Consider the following 20669-nt stretch of genomic DNA (forward strand, 5'->3'; position numbering starts at 1 on the left):
CAGAAACTGAAAAAAAAAAAAAGGTAAAGCCTTGTTCATATGCATACTGAGATATATCTTAGTAATTCCAAGTATAAAGAGTAGAGAATTTGATTGGGTATAGAATCTCCTTGTGGGGAGAGGAGGTTGAGTAGTTTGTTCTGCAGAGTAGCCAGTTTCTTATTCTAAAAAGACCTGTGGTGATTTTAAAACATGTCTGAAAATTCTTTGGCACTTCTTCCATCCAAAGGTGGGATCTAGCCAGGTGTGGTGGCACACATCTGTGCTTGGGAGGCTGAGACAGGAGGACCATGAGTTCAAAGCTAGCCTTAGCAAAAGCGAGGTGCTAAGCAACTCAGTGAGACCCTGTCTCTAAATAAAACACAAAATGGGGCTGGGGACATGACTCAATGGTCAAGTGTCCCTGATTTCAATCCTCAGTACCCCCCCCAAAAAAAAAGTGGGATCTAAGGCTGGGGTTGTGTCTCTGTGGTAGAGTGAGGCACTTGTCAAGCATGTGTGAGGCACTGGGTTTGATTCTCAGCACCACATATAAATAAATAAAATAAAATAAAGATCCATCAATGACTAAAAAAAAAAAAAAAAAACGTATCTATATCCCCTCTCCTTGAATTTGAACCAACTTAGTGACTTACTTGTATCCAATAAAATGCAACAAAAGTGATGGAGGCTGGGTCAGAAAATGAATACAACTTTCACACTGTTTTCTGGAATACTAGCATTTGAAGTTTTTAGCTGCCTTTTAGAAGTCTGACAACCCTGAGGCAGACATGCTAGGAAGAAGCTATCATGAAGAGGGTATGTTTAGGTATTATGGCTGACAGCCCCAGCTTAAGTCCCAGTTTCCAACTACCAGCCATGTTAATAAATGTGTCTCAAAGTAGTCTCCAGCCACCAAGCCACCCCAGGCATTGAATCTTTCTCAGTTGAGACATCATGGAGCACAGATAAGCCATCTTTGCTATGCCTTGTCTAAACTCTCATTCAGAGGATAATTTTGCACTTTGCAAAGGACAGAACTATGATGTTTGATGCTCACAATGATAAAGTTAGGTAGGCTGGATTGGCATTATCATCCTCATTTTAGAGATTAAAAACAAAACAACAAACAGGAATTTAAGCCTACCTATTTTGAGATTATATAGTCAAGATCCAACATGCTAACATTAAAATCTTGATCTCTGAATTCCAGAGTTTATGCCTTCTCTGTTGTTTCTCATCTGGATACTGTAGAAATGGCCTAAGAAAATAAGATAAATCCAGAATTTGAAGGCAAGGTCAGAAAATATTGAATGAAATGAAACTGACAAGAATTATTATTATTTGGGTCCTGAAGATTGAACTCTGGTCCTGGGGATTGAGCCACATCCCCAGCCCTATTTTGTATTTTATTCTGAGACAGGGTCTCACTGAGTTCCTTAGCCACTCGCTGTTGCTGAGGCTGGCTTTGAACTTGGAATCCTCCTGTCTCAGCCTCCCCACCTGCTGGGACTACAGGCATGCACCACTGTGCCTGGCAAAACTAACAAGAATTATTATTAAATGGATGTGAGCGCTCATCTCCTGGAGAAGAAATCATGAAAGATAATTGATCTATAGGTTGATACATAAGGTAATCATTTAAAATGGAATAGAGACATCTTAGAAATTTTAACATTATAAGGAAGTGTAATAATGATATATTTGAAGAGCTTTTTTAAAAAATAAGACAAATTAAAACAAAAAACAATCTTGCCATTTGTTTTTGATAAAGTCAAGGGGAAATGGTGCCCTGACTGTCTAATGGTACTCTTTCAGTCTGCTCTTAAGTATGTCCTTATGGTAGAGAAGAAAGGTCCTTCACACTAGCATAGCTTGATGACACATTCCTGTGATCATTAGCATTTACTCTACATTTGCCAGAGCACATTCGGATTTAAATTTAGTTGCTTAAGGAAACTTTCCTGCTTGGAAGAGAATGTACAATGAAGCTGACAAAGCATACCATGCTCATTTGATGGGTAGTATTTTCAAGGTAGAGGAATGTTAGTATTCTCTCTCTCTCTCTCTCTCTCTCTCTCTCTCTCACACACACACACACACACACACACACACACTCCTTAAGAGTAAGCATCAGTTCCCAGGCTCATGTTGACCCAATGAAATAGGCTGAGATCCTGTTTCAGAAGTCAGTAAAACAGCTAACTCCTGAATCATCCTAAATACAAATAGGTCGTCACTGGTGACCCCCCTCCCATCCCCTCAAGGAAAGCACAAAAAGACAGAATTCACTCCAGCTTTCATGACTTCATGATTATGTTATTTTAGCAATCACACACCAACAGTAACTTCTCACTTTTTCTCTCCCTTCCTTAAAAAATTTCTTCTCTGATTATTCCCGCCAACCCCCGTTCTTTTAGAGTAAATGGATTGTTAACAATGAAGGAGGTTTCTTTAATTCCATTCTGTAATTGGGCTTGTCAAAGAAAATTTATCTTTCCTCTCTCAACTATTTTCACATATATTTTGCACAGAGTATGCCTTGGAATATCCCGTTCATGAAGTACGTAAAATATTTGGGACGATTTTCTTCAACCCCAAAGTGATTAGTTATGATGCTTCAGACGTCTAGAATGTTATGTGCTTTGCAGGGGCCCCAGGGCATATGGAAAGCGACTGATATTTGTTAAAAGGAATGGCTTCAGAAAAAGAATAATACACTAAAAGAAAACATTCTTTTCTCAACGATGAAAAATAAAAAAGCTTTTAGAGTTCCATTTGGATTCACTTTAACAATCCTTTAAGGAAAAGGTTTGAATACCATACTGTCAATTTTGTAGTTTCCAAATATAATTTCTGAAATTCTGCTTACAGGTTTCAACCTTGGGGTTTGAGGTCTTATCTTTAGGACAAGACTTTCATTGTAATGGAAATAACTGGTAGTACGGGCTTCCCCGCCTCCCTCGCTCCAGGATTTCAACTTCTCCAACACCACCCCTGCTCTCCTAGTAAATCCCGCAGAACACAACAGGCCGAGTACCGCCGAGAGGGGAGGAAAGTAGGAAACCGGCGCCATGGCAACCGCGGAACGGAGGAAACGCGTGAGCTCCTGGGTGGTTGGAGGGAGAGGAACCCTCCTCCTGACGACGGCCCGAGGGCGCTCCTCGGTGACGTCACGCACTCTCGGTGACGTCACGACCGTGACACGCGGGTGACGCCGTTGCCGCGGCGACTTCTCGTCGTCTCCGCCCCCTTCGCCCGCCCCCCCCACCCCGCGTCCTTCCCCCAATCCCCTCAGGCACCGCTGCGCCCGGGGCCGCGGGCCGGTACCTGAGGCCGTGCAGGCGCCCTCCCGCCGGCGGCGCCGCCCCGGCCGCCCCTCCCCGCGCCCCCCGTGCCTCCGCCCCCGCCTCTTCCCGCCCTCCTCCTCCCTCCCCCTCCCCGCCCAGCGGCGGCCGCCCGGGCCCGGCTCTCGGTTATAAGATGGCGGCGCTGAGCGGCGGCGGCGGCGCGGAGCAGGGCCAGGCTCTGTTCAACGGGGACATGGAGCCGGAGGCCGGCGCTGCGGCCTCTTCGGCGGCGGATCCTGCCATTCCCGAGGAGGTGAGTGCCGGCGCCAGCCTGCAGCCCCCGGCGTCTCCGCGCTGGCGGACTGGTGTTTATTTGGGGGCGAGAGGCGGCGGCGGGGGCTCTGGAGCCCTGGGCCACCCTCTGCCGTCGGCTCCGCTGGGTGGTGAGTGGGCATCGTCCCGCGGCCCCTCTCGGTCACGCGGCTCCTCGCTACGTAAACACACACAATGGCACGGGGAGGGGTCCCCTGGCCCCCACCCCTGCTGTGGGCTCGGGCCGCGGCGGACGGGCAGGAGGCTGTCAGTAGGGGGCGAAGCTCGGCTGGTCCGGGAAGGTCACGCCTGGCGGAGGTGTCAGTCCTGCATCTCTTCGGGGTTTTCATTATGGGGCGGGGGGGGGGGCGGCGGCGCTTCGTCGAAGTGGAGGCTGTAGGTGTGCGACCCGCCGGGACCCCGGCCCGAGTTACCGCCGTGTGGGATTATTCCCGGGTCCGGGGTGCCGGGGCGCGTCTCGCTCTCCTCTCCCTGACCACCCTCCCACCCTCGACAGGCCGCTGTCCCTCCTTCCACTTCGGTACTTGTTGGGGGGATTTCTTTTCACCTGTTCTCCCAGGCGGATAGTTGGGGTTTTGTCTTCGCTTTCCCACCCCCGGATCACACAGTTTCTGCTGCCCTGTTCGTCCCGGTCTCGGGTCCCTCGTCCCTAATATTTGTCAAGTGCTCGGTCTCTGACTGGTAACCCCCATCGCGTCCTCGCCTCTCGCCCCGCACATTTTCCATTTGTCGGACCTGCCAGCCTCCTAACCTCTGCTTCCACTGAAGAGCATTTGTGCACTTCTCTTAACCCTGGTCCTCTTGAGGCCCTCTGCTTCGCTCCGCCGCTCCTTTCCGTCGTTCCTATCTATTGTTATCTTCAGGAACCCTTCTGGACACTTTAAAGCTACTCACTTTCTGAACCCTGAAGCTGTCAAGATTCCCTCCGGTTTCGCTTGGCTCTTTGCACCCTTACCCTACTGACACCTTTTGACTAGTCTCTCCCTGTGCATCCACACCTCTGTATTCTTTTTTTAAGTAAATTTGATTGATTTCTTTGTGTTGTCCTCCTTTTCGTCCTATTTTTCTCTCTCACTTTTTCCCCTCTTCAGTTTTTGCCTCTTTCCTGTCTTTGCACTATTAAGCCTTTTGTCACCTTGTCAAGTTACTTAATTTACGTTTTTATTGCATAAACTTCACTATATTCAGAATTTGGTACCTTACTACACAGAACAATACACTATTATACTTTACAACTAATAATGTAATATATGTCCTACCTATATTATTATTGATTAGTGTGACTCATTTTGTAGACTTCCTTAGAGTTCTTTTCTTTCCTGCTACTTACATCTTGTTTCCCAATTCTTATAACATCTCGTTCTTTGCAATTTTCTTTCTTCTGCCTCATCCTCTTTAGTTTGGAAATTAGTCTAATATTTTTTTTTATTGTATTCCAACCTTTTATATACCATCTCCATCTGTGCCCAAAATGTGGTCTGTACATCACTTGGTCTAGTCTAAATTTCCCCTTTTTTCTTATTTCTTAACTTAAAATCATTTCACTTTCCAGTTTTTTGTTCACATCAGTTCCTACTAATATCTATTCATTTCTCTCAACTGCTTGGATTCCAAGGATAAAGCTCTTCCCTTCATCCAGTTCCTAGTTTATTCTGTTTCCCTTGCCCTCTTACCATTCATTCTGTCTTGTTTCCTGGCTTTGGGTACTTAACTTACTGAAGCTTCCTCTTGTCTTCCCCACACCTTCACATTCCTTCTTATTTATAAACATCTTTGTTCGGTTGACATGGAAATTTATTTTTAGGATACATTGTTTTTAATGGATAAATACAGGGGTCACATCTGCTGTCTATTCTCTCCTGGAATCGGATATGCCTTTGTCTTATCAGGCACAGGTGCCTTTGGGGTTTACTTACTCTGCAGTGCATGTGTGGTTTTGTTGAATTGTATAGATGTTTGAAGGCTACTACAGAGAAGAACAGATGAATTGATGGGTAGGAGTTATGAAATTGTGATTCTCTGATATACCATTGTTTACATTGAGAAAAGTTCCTTTCAGAATTATAGGGACACTTTGCAATTCTATAGAGAAGGCTTTTATTAAGTCAAATTTCTGCCCCGCTATTTCACTTGAAAGGACCAGGCTGTTCAGAATTCTACCTGCTGGATAGTGCCTTAGGTGAGCACTAGGGCTATGGTTTTCTGTATTTGGCTTACTTCCTGAGAAACTCCCATATATCAGTGCTTGAGAACCTCTAGGCTAGATGAAATTAAGTTTAAATTTCCAGCAATTGGAAAACATGTTTGCATCTTCTGAAACTATAAGTGCATTCTTTAATTTTATTTAGTAAAATACAAATGTTTTCCACTGACTCCCTCCACCTGGATTTCAGTGTTTAGTGATGAATAGTTTATCCTCAATGTTTTTTTTAAGAGCTAATAATAAAGATATTTATCTTGGGGGGGGTAATAAATGATAAAAAGTCTACCTCTTTTGAGTGTAGATATCAATATTACAGAAAACAAAATTCTTTCAAGATATAATTTTAATTTGAAGTTGATAGTCAGTAGAAATTGACATTTACAATGATCTTTTAATTAAACTGTCTTTCTTATATTGTACTAAAAAGAATATCATATAATTGTCAAGGACATGGAAAGACATGAAAAATTGTGCTTCTGTGTAACAGCATATTACATTCTGAAAATTTATCTTATCTGACATTAAAATATAAGCTTTTAAAAAGAAGTTTGTCAAGAGGGAAATTTCACCTGTGGTAAATAAATTCTAATTACAGAGGGAAAGCACATTCATAATGAAAAATCAGAAGTGTAAATACAAAAAGGAAAAAGGAAAAAAAAAAGTCATCTATAATCTTACCACCAAGATAAAATTACTATAAACATTTTGGTTTCTGTCTCCTCTTTCTATGCTATTGTAGCACACTGTACATGGTTTTGTAATTTTTTCCCCCTGGTACTGAGATTGAACTCAGGGCCTCACGCATGTTAGGAAAGCTCACTACCTCAGAACAGTGTCCCTATTCTTATTTATTTATTTGGTCAGGGTGTCTCTAAGTTGCCCAGGTTGACCTTGTGTTTTGGATCCTTATGCCTCAGCCTCCTAAGTAGCTGAAGTTACCAGTGTGTGCCATACCCACTTTGTAATTCTTTTTAACTTAAAAATATAGTAAAACTTTTTATGTATCATTAGGGTATGATTTAGCTAATCAGCTTTTTTGGATAGTAGTTTATTTTAAATTTTTAAAATTCAAACATCTTAGATATAGAATGTAGATTCTAGTATTTAGTATTTTAGTATTTAAAATACTTTGAGGAATTAACAGATTTCATGTCTTGTATTTTTATAACTTTGTAGGGGCTTAAATTAGAATATTAGAAAGGAACTTATTTAATGTTTGTTAAATGAATGTGTTTATACTTGGGGCATTAAATGTTTACTTTTGATCATTCATATTTCTTTGATGTGTCTTTCAGGCTGTTTTTGAAGCCTCTGTTTTTTTCCTATTGGATTTGACTGTCTTGATAAATTATAGAGCCCTTGTACCTGTCTCATGAATAATTTATTATTATTATTAACTATTTTGGTGGGACTGGGAGTTGAACCCGGGGCCTCATGCATGCTAGGCAATCACTTTATGACTGAACTACATCCCCAGTTCGATGTTGCTTTCAAGGATTATGTGGTATATGGTATAATATGAAAATAAGGCACAATAAATACATTGAATATAAAAAATATGTGATACTAGGATATTACCCTGCATCTTATGTGCTGTGTTTCAGTAGAAGGCAGTTTCTTATATTTCGATTACAATTGCAGTTGTTTTTTCTTGTTTTCAAGATCCCTTATGAACAATTTTGGTTAAGCTATGTAATTATGATAATGCAGTAACTAGGGAATATTCTTGATGGGATCTCCCTTATAATGAGGTCCAAATTGAATGTAGTGTTTGTGAACCAGGGGTTAGATTGCATCATATCCCTGAAACGTAGTATTCCCACTAAGGTAGAAGTAGTATTCCCACTAAGGTAGATGCATGTGCAGTTCTGGCTATTAATGTTAATATTTGTCTAGATATAGTCAAAGGTTTCCTTTAGGCAGAAAACTATGCAACAGCTGTCTTTGGTATTTCTGTATTCCCTTTCAGTACACTTTTCTTTCTCCTTACCTTAATGAACTCCTTTATGCATCTACTCACCCTTTTATTTAGGAAATTATCTGATATTGGTCACTAATATTTATTGTCAGTAAAGAGATGAGAAAAGAGTATTGGACTGGATACTTGAATACTTGAATGAATACTTGAATGTAGTAAACCTGAACACAAATTTGATTTGATTGTATTTGGACAATAGCTAGAAAAATTATATTAGGATGACAAGCTAAAACAATCTGACTTTTCATGTTTTTCTGACCCCTACTTTCCTGATTAGGATGAATAGGAAGCAGATCTAACTAATAGAACCTTTGTCTGTGAGTGATGAGGAAGCTGCATCCTCCCTCCTTCCCTCCCTACGTCCATTTGTTCCTTCCTTCCTTCCTTCCTTCCTTCCTTCCTTCTTTCCTTCCTTCTTTCTTTCCTTCCTCCTCTGCCCCCTTGGTATCAGAGATTGAACCCAGGGGCATCAACTACAGAGCCACATTCCCAGCCCATTTATTTAGAGACAGCGTCTCACTGAGTTGCTTAGAGCCTCACTAAATTGCTGAGGCTGACTTTGAACTTGTGATCCTCCTGCCTCAGCCTTCCAAGTGCTGGGATTACAGGCACTCCCCACTGTGCCTGGCCATTTTTTGGCATTTTCTAAGACCTGTGCCTACCTTGTAAAATGAGACAACTACTTGGTGTTCTTTCTTTTCCTTTTTTATCTAATCATAATTTTTTCCTTCAGAACTGATAAAATGTATTTTATTTTGACACCTTGAATATTTAATTTAACTGAGAATTTATTGACCATTTTGTCATAATATCCTAATTTTCCAATATTTTTGCCTCAAATTGTGATTAAGATAAGACACCCCCACACACACTTTTTGGTATCTTACTAGGTTTTCTTTCTTAGGAGTTAAATTATTTTGTAGTTTTCTAATTCTCTTTATTTCACCTATATTGGTTATTCTGTAAAGTCATAATTAGAAATGTAGAACTTTTGATTTCAAATTAGGTGGGCCTATTTGGGAGCTTTACTGTCTTTTAAAATTAAGTAGGGCTTTCTTAATTGTAGTGTTAGAAATAACTTTTTTAGTAAAAACAAAAGCTTCATTTGTTCCATTCCTTTCTTAAATATTTTATGAGGGCAATGCTATGTTTTTGGAGGTAGTTTTTAGTTTTCAGTCTCTTTGGGCTACTAACCTAATTTACTATCGTACATAATTAGTGTGATAGTCAGAAGCAACTCTTAATACTGCCTCTAGACTAACATTAAGCAATTATTTTTTTTTTTTTTCACCCCTCTACCCTCTGAGATTATTTTGGTTCCATTTTCTCTTGGGCTTTAAAAAAAAATACCAACAAACTATTATTATTTTTCCTTCCTATATCAAGACTGTGCATAAGAGGGAAATTGATGCCTTGTAACTTTACATTCCTTTCTGAGCCTTGGGAATGCCTTTGATACAGAATATAAAAATTGCTTTGAACTCTATTAACTTTGTATCTTCTGGAAGCTCTGTAACATCAAATGAAAGATTATTTTCATTCTTAATATGTAGCTAGTTATTGACAGCACTTTGGGGACAAATGTATCATAGGATGGTGGTTTTCAGATTATCCAGAGGATAATTTTTAAAAAGACACTCCTGTAAGAAAAAAGCATTTTAAATTGCCCCAGTATATACACAAGTGACATAGATTTGTATGTTTTTACCTTTTTTTATCCTCACCTTCTGAAACAGTACCTGGCACTTAGGTATTCAGATACTTAGTGAAAGAGTTAATGAAACCCTATTAGATATGAGACATTGATTTTCTATACTATTCATCTTTTTTTTCTCTTTTTGAAAATGCTAGTCATAAAATCAGTTATTAGATTGACAACCAAATTGCAACAGGCAATTTGCAAAACCCTGTTGTGAGGATTCAGAAACCTTCTTTAGAGCTTACCCCAGTGTTGTGTTTAATGTCTCTGTACTTTAATTATTGAAGTTCTTCATTTATCTACTTTATGAGTTGGTTTCCTTGAAAAAAGGTTTTATGGCTATAAAAATGATAGAGCTACTGTATATAAAGGAGAGGTTTGGATTGGTATGAATCTTCTCAAGTGTCATAATCAACTTGTGTCTAACCCAGGGGTCAACACACTTTCTGAAGAGCATTGTGGGCCATAAGGTTTCTGTCACAACCTTTCAACAGTGTTATTGTAGCTCAAAAACAGCTAATAATCAGTATAAAAATGAATGAGCTTGACTGTGTTCCAGTAAAATTTATTTAAGGACACTGAAATATGAAAGTCTTCCCCCCACCCCCTCTGGCAGGTTGAACCCAGAGGCACTTTGCCACTGAGTCACATCCCCAGCTTTTTTTTTTTTTTTTTCAACTTTTTAAAATTTTGATAACAGGTTCTCGATAAATTGCAGGGGCTGGCCTCAAACTTGCAACCTTCCTGTGTCAGCCTCCTGATTAGAGGCATATGCCACCAAGCACAAAGTCCCGCGAAATAGTCTTAATTTTATTTCAACCACTTGAAATTGTAAAAACCATTCTTAATTTGTGGACTAAATAAAAACAGGTCATGGGCTGGATTTAGTTCAAAACTTCAAGAACTGAAGTTTTCTGATACCGGAGGTCTCAGCCAGAGAAACTATCATATTTGAGATTCTGAAATTAAGAGATGATTTACAGGCCTATAGAAAGTTCATAACTCCTTTTTTAAAAATTAGATTTTGGGGATATAGTTTACACATAATTTACCATTTTAAATGTACAGGTTTGTATTTTGATAAAGTTATGTATAACCATGTAACTTTCACACAATCAAAAATACAGAATATTTTTATCATCCCAGAATGTTTCCTATTTCCTCTTTCCATTCATCTCATTTCCCACTTTCTGTCCCTGGCAAACACCTATGTGGATGTGATCTCTAGTTTTGCCTTTTCCAGAAAGTCATAAATGGAATAATGTACTATGTAATTTTGTGTATTTTGGATTTTTTCACTTGGTATGATACTTTTGAGACTCATCTATGTTACAGTATCAGTAATTAGTTTCTTTCTTTTTCTTTTTTTGGGGGGGGGGGAAATAAAGTATTTTTTTAAAATTGGTTTTATTTTTTAAATACGTGACAGTGGAATGCATCACAATTCTTATTATACATATGGAACAATTTTTCATACCTGTTTGTATATAAAGTATTTTCACACCAATTCATGTCTTCATACAGGTACTTTGGATAATGATGTCTATCACATTCCACCATCCTGGCAAATCCCCTGCCCCGTTCATTTTCCTCCTATTCCTCTTCCTCTAAACATTTGGATTCAGGTTTTCATTTCTCTTAGAAGTGGGATTGATGGGTCGTGTGTTTAACTTCATAAGAAATTGCCACCCACAATGAACAAGAGTTTGTTATTCTCTTATCCTTGGCAACACTTGGAATAGTCAGTCTTTTAGCCATTTTATTAGGAATGTAGTAGTGGCTCATTGTGATTTTAATTTGTATTTTCCTAAGTGAATTAGACATCTGTTTATGTACTTATTTACAATCTGTGTTTTCATTGGTGAAGTATCTGTTTAAATCTTTTTATTTGATATTCATTTTCTTACTGTGGAGAGCTGTAAAGTACTATATTTATATCAAGACGTAAGTCTTGATATGTTTCACACATATCTCCTCCACTGATCTGTTTTGTTTTCCTAAGTGTCTCTTTACTACCAGAAGTTTTATTTCTTTTTCTTTTCTTTCCTTTTTTCTTTTTCTTTCTTTTTTCTTTTCTTTCTTTTTTTTTTTTCTTTTCTTTTCTTTTTTTTTTTTTTGGTACCTGGGATTGAATTTGGGGGCACTCAACCACCGAACCCATTCCCATCTCAATTTTTTGTATTTTATTTAGAGTAAGGGTCTCACTGAGTTGCTTAGTGCCTCACTGTTACTGAGGCTGGCTTTGAACTCATAATCCTCCTGTCTCAGCCTCCTGAGCTGCAGGGATTATAGGCATGCGCCACCATGCCCAGCTTTTATTTTTCCTTAAAGTGTTGAGGATTAAAACCAGAGCTTTATGCTTGCTAGGTAAGCTGTGTCACTAAGCCACATTCCAAGACATAGTTTTATTTTTTGATGAGATCAATTAATGAATTCTCTCTTTTATAGTTCATGAGTCATGAAATTTTTCTGTATTTTCTTTTAGAATTTGTACCTTTTACACTTATGTCTATTAACCACTTGGAGTTAATTTTTGTATGTAGCTGGCCCTGTTGCATCTGTAAATTCAGTTGAACAAGAATCATAAATATTTGAAAAGGGCCAAGGGTGTAGTTCTTCAGTGGTAGAGCTCTTGCCTAGCATGTGTGAAGCCCTGGGTTCAGTCCCTAGCACTGGGGGGAATTTTTTTTTTTTTTTTTTTTTTAATGAATTGGGTCTATACTGAATTAGTATAGATTTTTTTCTTGTCATTGTTCCCTAAACAGTATAGTATAACAACTATTTCTATAACATTTACTTTGAACTACGTATTATAAGTAATCTACAGATGATTTATAGGAGTAGGAGGATGTGCACAAGTTTTGTGCATATTTACCACAACATTGTATGTAAACTACTTGAGCATCCTCCAATTTTGGTATCCATGGGGTCCTGGCATTCATTCTTTCATGTAAGGATGTACAGATGTTTCACATTTTTTGAAAACACTCACCTTTTCTATGTAATTATCTTTGAACCTTTATTGAAGTCAATTGCTTATGTTTGTGTACTTTAGATTCTTCTCAGTTTTCCTGATCTTTCTGTCTATTCTTAGGCCGATACCACATTATCTTAATTACTGTAGCTTTATAGTTAAGTCTTCAAATAAGGTAAATCTAGCTCAGAGGATTTTTAGAGATTTGAAATTTGATTTTTAAATTTCATATGTTACTGAACGTTGGGAAGAAGAGAAACTATGACTTTCTTTAGATTCTCAAAAGTATCTTCTACCACCCCCCCCAAAATTTAGATTCACTACAATTACAAAGACTGTACAGATGGTGAGTGTTAGAGGTGATCATGTACAACCTAAGAGGAAATAAACACATTCATTGGCTCTAGAATAGGAATGTAAGGACTACTCTGAATTTTATTTTGTTCCCTATCTGAAGTTCTCTGAACGCATAGTGATATAATTATAATTTAAAATAATAAGGGGCTGGTGTTGTGGCTCAGTGGTGGAGTGCTTGCTTAGCACATGTGAGGCACTGGGTTTGAACCTCAGCACCACATAAAAATAAATAAAGTAAAAGTATTGTGTTTATCTACAACTAAAAAAAAATTAAAAAATAAAACTTGAGGTATAGCTCAATGGTAGAGTGCATGCTTGTAGTGTACAAAGCCCTGGGTTCAATCCCTAGCACCAAAACCAAAAACCAATTTTTAGTTATTTAGGAGTAATTAACTATTGTATTTCACCTTTTTACAGTTTAAAAAAGTTATACAGGCAGTAATTGCTTGATAGTCATAAAAAATACAGAATATTTTAAATGAAATTAAATTCCCTTCATATAACATTACCAGAAACTAGGCTAACAAGAACGTTTAAAAATAATCACATCTACTTAAGACTGTTAAATTAATAATTGTATGCTTTTTTCCCTCTCTAAGTTACAGAGAGTATGAACTATGAAACAGGAAAAGGAATAAGAATCAGATATTGCATACAGAAACGTGTAAGTTCTAATAACTTTACAATGTTACTGCTGGTACTTGTAATCTCCTTTATTATTAAAAATACATCTGTAAGCCCAACCAAAACTTATTTTGCAAAATAATTGCTGCAAAGGCAGGAAATATTAGGTCAGTGGAGGAATAATCCCAATCAGTATGCTAAACTGCTTAAAATACTCAAAGTGACTAATTTAAAGCAACAAAATTTTATTTTAATTAAGCTATTCTAAAAATAGAGTAAAAAAATGGTGTTATTTACAAGTTTTATATATTCAGTACAAGAAAAAAACAAAACAAAACAAAAAAAAGTTTCTTGACTTAAACACAAAAAGTATTTTTTACAATGAGATTTTTTTTTTAAACACACAAATTAACAACAGTTGAGTTAGTATAACAGTTAGTTAGTTACAAGTATAACAGTTAGTTACAAGTACCAGCAGCAACATTGTTAGCATAATAGTTAGTTAGTTACAAGTACCAGCAGCAACATTGTAAAGTTATTAGAACTTAGACTTTTCTGTATGCAACAGTTGAAAAACCATCTGTCAAAATGTTTCTCCTTCCCTGGAAGTGCTGTTTCAAAATCTGCAAGGTGGCCAAACAAAATTAGAACAGTTCTTACAACATGAACAAAGGGCTAGATAATTTCTACCTTTTCATTTGTCACAGAACCCTAACACAGTTCAGTTATTCCAACCTTAGGCTCCACATACACGGGTGGCATCTCTTGATTGCCACTGCCCCTTAAGTTAGGCACTGAACTTGGTAACCCAAATATGTTGTGTTCTAAGAGTGATGTGAGAATAAGGTGAGATGATGCATATGTAAAAGCCTTCACAAAATTAAAATACTATTAATTTTTTTCCGATTTTCAAAACAGGAGATAAACCTATTTGAGATTTTCCTTCAGAAATCTTTGTTTCTTTTTTCTTTCTTTCTTTCTTTTTTTTTTTTTTTAAGAAAATTTATTTACATACTTAGCACAGGTGCCTAGTAGTTAAGAACTTTTAGCAGTCCTTATGACTGATTTAGTAGAACTGTTTGAATGTTGACCTCATTCCAATTATGTTATCTTTAAACTACTTTTGAATTAAACACGAAATGGCAACATATTGATATATTGGGTAAGCAATTCACGGAAAAGAGGTAAACCTTTAAAAAAAAGTTTTTGTAGTTGTAGATGGACAGAATGCCTTTATTTTATTTGTTTATTTTTATGTGGTGCTGCAGATCCAACCCAGTGCCTCATGCATGCTAGACAAGCACTCTGCCACTGAGCTACAGCCCCAGTCCAAGAGGTGTAAAACCTTTTAATATGTTAGTAGAAAGATTCTGTGTTATGGCTCTATAGGGATAAGTAATAAACATTGTGACGTGTTTTAGCATTTTTAAAAACTATGGTCACTATTTACTGGTCAATCATCCAAAACTACATTGGTGACTTTTACATTGAATCATTTTATAGGACAACATGTATTTGTGAATTCCATAAATATCTGAGTCCCTGCTATATCATAGATAGTAATCAGAGTATTTGGAAGTATGTTTGAAGACAAAAGTCTTTGCCCTTATCTAGCCACATTCTGGTATAGCTGTGTGTGGGGGGAGGGGGCAGAGGATAGGAGGACAGACAAACAAACCATAGACACACAAAAAACAAATTATGTAGTATGTTTGAAGTTAATAAGAACTATGGAAAAATGAAGGTAAAAGAAGGTAGAGTTGAAACATTTTGATATTCCATTTTGATTCAAGACACTTTATGTCATCCAGACTATGTTTTTGTTTTTGTGGTATAATTATTAATTTTCATTGTGTTTTTTTTTTCTTAATTTCTAAATCTTGTGGTTTGTTTCATTGTATGGACAAGGAATAGTTCTGTACAATTTCTTTTAAACAAATTATATTAAGGTATATTTCCAGTGGATGATGGAAAACATTTATTTTCAGAAAAGAAGTATGATATATTACTATAATGTAATTGGTATTTCCTATACTTTTCACTTTCTTTTTCTAAATCATAAATAATTAAAATAAAATATTAATTTATGTGAGAATGCTTTCCACCTTCCTAATTTTTATGAAATTTTATTTATTAGAGGTGTTTGTTTATCTTAATATAAAACAAGGACTGGGGTGGTTGCTCAGTGATTGAGTGCTTGCCTCACATGTGTGAGGCACTGGGTTTGATCCTCAGCACCACATAAAAAAAATAAAATAAAGATTGTGTCCATCTATAGCTTAAAAAAATTAAAAAATATATAAAAATGCTTATTACATATTTTTGTAAATATTATATATCTTCAATAAAGAAGAATTTCATTAAAAAAAAAAAAGAAGGTAGAGTTGGAGGATATAGATTGCAGTTTATAACAGGGATGTCAAGGTAGACCTCAATTAAAAGGTAACATCTGACAAAAATCTTCAGGAGGCCAGGACAAAGCATTTCAGGCAGAAAAGCCAAATAATTCACAGGTTCTGAGACAGGAGCAGGCCTTCCCAATTCAAGAAACCAGGAGACCAAGGTTGTTGGAGTAACTCAAAAACTGAAAGGTAAGTAGTAGGAAATGAATTTCTGAAGTAATTGGGCATTTGGCGCAGAGAGGCTAAGATAGGAGGATTACAAGTTCAAGGCCAGCCTGGGCAACTTAGCCTGTCTTTAAAAGGAGAGAGGGAGAGAGGGAGAGAGGGAGAGAGGGAGAGAGAGAGAGAGAGAGAGAGAGAGAGAGAAAGGGGAGAGGGGAGAGGGGAGAGGGGAGAGGGGAGAGGAGAGAGGAGCTGCTCAGGGTATGAACAGCCAGAACTGAGTGACATAATATCAGTACATTTTAATACGGTAGTTGTGGTATAGAGAATAGAATGTAAAATTGCAGGATAGAAGCTGGGTAACTAGGGAGAAAACTCTTGCACTCATCTAAGCCAGGGTGGTGCAGTAGAAGTACCAAGTGGTCCAGTGGGATTTGTTGTTGGATTGAACATGAGGTATGTAAGAAAAAAGTATCAAGGGGGAAGAAAAAGGCACAGATAGAGAATTCAGTTTGGGAGCTGGGTGTAATGGCAAGAGTGACTCAGGAAGCTTAAATCAACTTGGGAAGCTAGGATCACAAGTTCAAGGCCAACCCCTGCAACTTGGTGAGACACCCCCCACCAAAAAAAAAAAAAAAAAAAAAAAAAAAAAGCTGTTTGGAGCTATCTAAGATGTCAAGTAAGTAAGTAGTTGAATATGTGACTCTTGAGTTTTGGAGTAGGGACATGTGACAGAGTTCACAATATCCATGTCTCATTTAATTCTTGGTATACAGCTAGACAACTTTTCTCCCTTGCTTGCAGTTAGGTGTGGTCATGTGATTGAGTTCTAGCTAGTGAAATGTGAACACAAATGATATGTATGATTTCTAGATCTGGTCCATACAAATACTCTCCATTCCTGTTTTCTCATGGCTGGCTGGAACTGAGATGATTACCAGAATATGTTGACAGTTATGTGTTATAAATGATAGGTTGTCCATAGCATAGTTTCCAGAATGTGGGGATAAGGACCACCCTGCTAACCTGTGCAGTCACCTAGTACTGTTGGATAACTAATAAATACACTACATTGTGTTTGAGTTCTTATAGTTTTGGGGTATTATATCAGTTAGCCTGTTCTAAGTTAGGGGATTTAAAACTATGAGACTAATTGCTCATCAAGGGGATGAGTATAGAAAGGAAAAAGAAGAGATCCAAAACTGGAGGAAAGAGGAAGAATCTGAGAAGGAGCAGCCAGTGAGGTAGGAAATCAGATGAAGAAATTTTATTAATAGTGGTTAATTGTGTGAAATTCTGCTGATACGCCAATTAAGATAAAAAGCTGAGAAATGCATTGTGGAGTTAACAAAGGGGCAGTATTCTTATGGTGATCTACACAAAAGTAAAGCTAAAGGAAATTTTTTGATTGGAGTGACTTTAAGAAAGCAGGAAATGAAGATAGTGCTATGGTTTGGGTATGGTTTGTCCCCCACAAGTTCATGTGCTTGATCCCCAGAGTGGTGGTGTTAAGGTGGTAGAACCTTTAAGAGGTGGGACCTTGGACTGGGGATGTAGCTTAATAGTGAATGCTTGTCTAGCCCTAGGTTCAGTCCCCAGCAACAGGAATGGGTTGATGCTGTCTCAAAAAAAGCAAGGCTACCTACCTTTCCTTCATTGCCTTGGCGGCTTCTGCATGCTGCCAGTTCCCTTTTTGCTTTTGTGCCATGTTGTAACTTAACTAGGTTCTCTCGCCGATACTCGAGTACCATGTTGTTTGAACCTCCCCCAGCCACCAGAATTGTGAGTTAGGTAACCCTTTTTACTTTATTAGTTATCCAGCATCAGATATTTGTTATAGCAACACAAAATGTACTAAGACAGGGAAGTAGGGTCAAGAAATTTTTTTTAATGATATGAAAATAAAGGCATATCATAGTAGAAATGAACCATAAAACAGTAAAACATCAGTGATTTTGAGGAGAGAATTGCTGAAGCAGTGCCTCTGAAGAGGTAAGAGAGAAAACGATTTAGTGTACAAGTAGAAGAGTGACTTTATGATCATAGGAGATCAAAGTATATGATAGCAAGTTCTGCCAGGTCAGTAGATGTGATGCTCTTAGTCTGATGTGGTCTCTTGCAGTTGCTTTGGTGTTTTTTCTTTTCTTTTTGTCCTTAATGAAGTAATAGGTTATCAGCCTGGAAGAAGAGTTTGGAAATACTGTGTTTTAAAAAGAGAAATGAATGTGTTAAAGTTTTTTAGCAGCATGTGAGAGTGAATGGAGTAGGGACAAGCGGTAAAACTGATAGGCAATATTAAGTTATGAAATGTCTGAACAGCATTGTGGATCTCCTGACTTTTTGGTGTAGGTCCTCAGATCAGAGTTGAATGTAACTTGTCAAGGCAGTTTAACACTCGGTATGAGTCATTCTCATTTTGACTCAAACATCATTGGGAAATAGAACATGAATTATTACTTCTCCATGAAGCATCTGCCATTGTCCTGCCATGAATTTAAGCCAAATTTGGAGAGATCTGATAACTTATTTTTCTTTTTAAAAATTTTCCTTCATTCTCTCTGAATCGGGTATTTATTATTTTGTCTTTGTAGAAAAGCATCTTCACTGCAGTCTGACTTTTACTCTGTACAGTACAGTAATTGCTGTTACTTTTTTTAATCTTCAAATTTAACTTGTTTTAGCCCATGCTTTTTCTACTGCCTGAAATATAGATTCCCCTGTCCTAGTCCTCCAAACCTTTCAAACTTAACCTCACCTACCATTTATTGTAGAAGGCCTTCATAACCTCTAAGACCTAGTTTGTCCTCTGCCTTTATAGTATCCCAGAGTTTACATATATCATTTTATTCACCATTTTGTATTAAAGTTTTTTGTTGGTATTAGTTTCCTCTTTACCAGTAAGTACTGTTCGGTCATACTTTGATGGAAATGTTCTTTGCTGTCCAGTGGGAAAAGGCAGTAGCCATATATGTTTGTGATTATTTTGCACTCAGAATTTGCCCAGTAGGACTGAGAACTCAATTTTAATTATTTTAAAATTTTAATTAAATGGTCACATGTAGCTAATGATCACCTTGATCTGTGCAGCTCTAGACTTTTATTTTATTTACTTTATTATTTATTTTAAAAGATAAAAGGATCTTTGTAGTCCAGGCTGGTCTAGAGCTCTTGGACTTGAGCAGTTCTGTCTCAACCTCCTGAGTAGCTGAGACTATAGATACACAATACCCAGTTTCTCTACCCTTTTAAAGTTGAGAGTTATATGAGGTTCATATTTAATTTGTCATTGCTTAACACAGGACTTAGTGCCACTTAAATATTTTTCAGTTTGTTTTCAGAATTACATTGACTTATGCAGCACTAAGTTCTTCATTCATGTAAAGTTAAGGAGTTTTGTTCCCTTAAAGGAGAAGGACTGAAAAATTGCATACTATAAGGTTATTTCAAAGATTATCTGAGCGCTGGGGAGTGCTGAAGAAGCAGCTCATGGGCCAGGTCTAGTTTGTGAGGTTTCTGCTTCAGGCAAACGTTCTACTTCATAAACTTATATACTGGAATTACACTTGATTTCATTTGGAGAGTGGAAAAGGGCTTTTAAAAGATAACTCTGTGTGTGTGTGTGTGTGTGTGTGTGTGTGTATGTGTTAGAGAGAAATAGAGAGAATGTGTGTGTGTGTGATGCTAGTAATCAAACCCAGGGCTTCATATATAATAGGTATGTGCTCTACACTGAGAGCACCTCAAACCCCAAAGATAACACTTTTTTTTTTTTTTGGCGGGGGGTGCCAGGAATTGAACCTGGGGCACTTAACCATTAAGCCACATCCCCAGTCCTTTTTTATATTTTATTTAAGACAGGGTCTTGCTAATTTGCTTAGGGCCTCACTAAGTTACTGAGGCTGATGTTGAACTGGCGTTCCTCCTGAACTGCAGGGATTACAGGCATGCACCACTGCACCCATAGCAGATAACACTCTTAATTGAGGTGACAAGGCATGCAATATGGTAGCTTATGATTAAGATGGAGAATTACTAAATGCCAAAGAAGTTCATAAATAAAAGGCTGTTTTGAGCTAATGGGGTCTTGATATAAAATAGTATTTAACCTAGGCAGGTAGAAGACAGGAAAAAGAATGGAATAGACAGTGGGAATCATATTTACCAAGAATTAGAGTTACAAATACATATAGTAGTTTTGGTTAAGGAATATAACAATCTGATTATAGTAGCAAATTCTATGATGTAAAATTTGACTGAATTAGATGGGACTGGATGATAGAGCAGACTGATAAGCTGAAAAAAATATGCACTTTCTATTGTATGCAATTGGATAAAATCCTTTGAGGTGTTTTGTTACCAAGATTGGAGAAGAGGAAGTCAGCCATCCCACAATACTCAGTACATTCTGCAGATTTAAAAATTATTCCAACTACCTTGGGACCTGGCTTACACATATTGAACTCTTCAGAGCACAGTTCCCACTCCCAAAGCAAAATGCATGGTGTGGGTTCTACTAAAGGGTGCATGGAACTGATGGAGCTGACAGTTACATTGCGCACAGGGAAAACCAATAAATCACCCCTTAAAAAAGAATTATTCCAACTAACTACATAACTTGCTGGATTTCAGTGATGTAAGTGAAAAAAGTAATTATAATGATCTGAGCTT

General features: G+C 37.7%; 1 protein-coding gene and 1 pseudogene across 6 annotated transcripts in view; one reads left to right on the forward strand and one right to left on the reverse strand.

The window, feature by feature from the left end:
* The window catches only part of LOC143397127 (14-3-3 protein theta-like), a 29730-nt pseudogene extending 26675 nt beyond the window's left edge, over positions 1-3055 (reverse strand).
* A 222-nt stretch (positions 3056-3277) lies between these two features.
* The window catches only part of Braf (B-Raf proto-oncogene, serine/threonine kinase), a 184900-nt gene continuing 167508 nt past the window's right edge, over positions 3278-20669 (forward strand). For 5 of the 6 annotated variants that reach the window (XM_076832505.2, XM_076832524.2, XM_076832515.2 and 2 more), the window contains exon 1: positions 3278-3582. In XM_076832505.2, the coding sequence (XP_076688620.1) occupies positions 3463-3582 (120 nt within the window). In that variant the 5' untranslated portion in view covers positions 3278-3462. The remainder of the gene's footprint in view (positions 3583-20669) is intronic. The other variant, XM_076832558.2, reaches the window with a different exon arrangement.

This window comes from Callospermophilus lateralis, chromosome 1 (assembly GCF_048772815.1).
Source record: "Callospermophilus lateralis isolate mCalLat2 chromosome 1, mCalLat2.hap1, whole genome shotgun sequence".
Classification (NCBI taxonomy): domain Eukaryota; kingdom Metazoa; phylum Chordata; class Mammalia; order Rodentia; family Sciuridae; genus Callospermophilus; species Callospermophilus lateralis.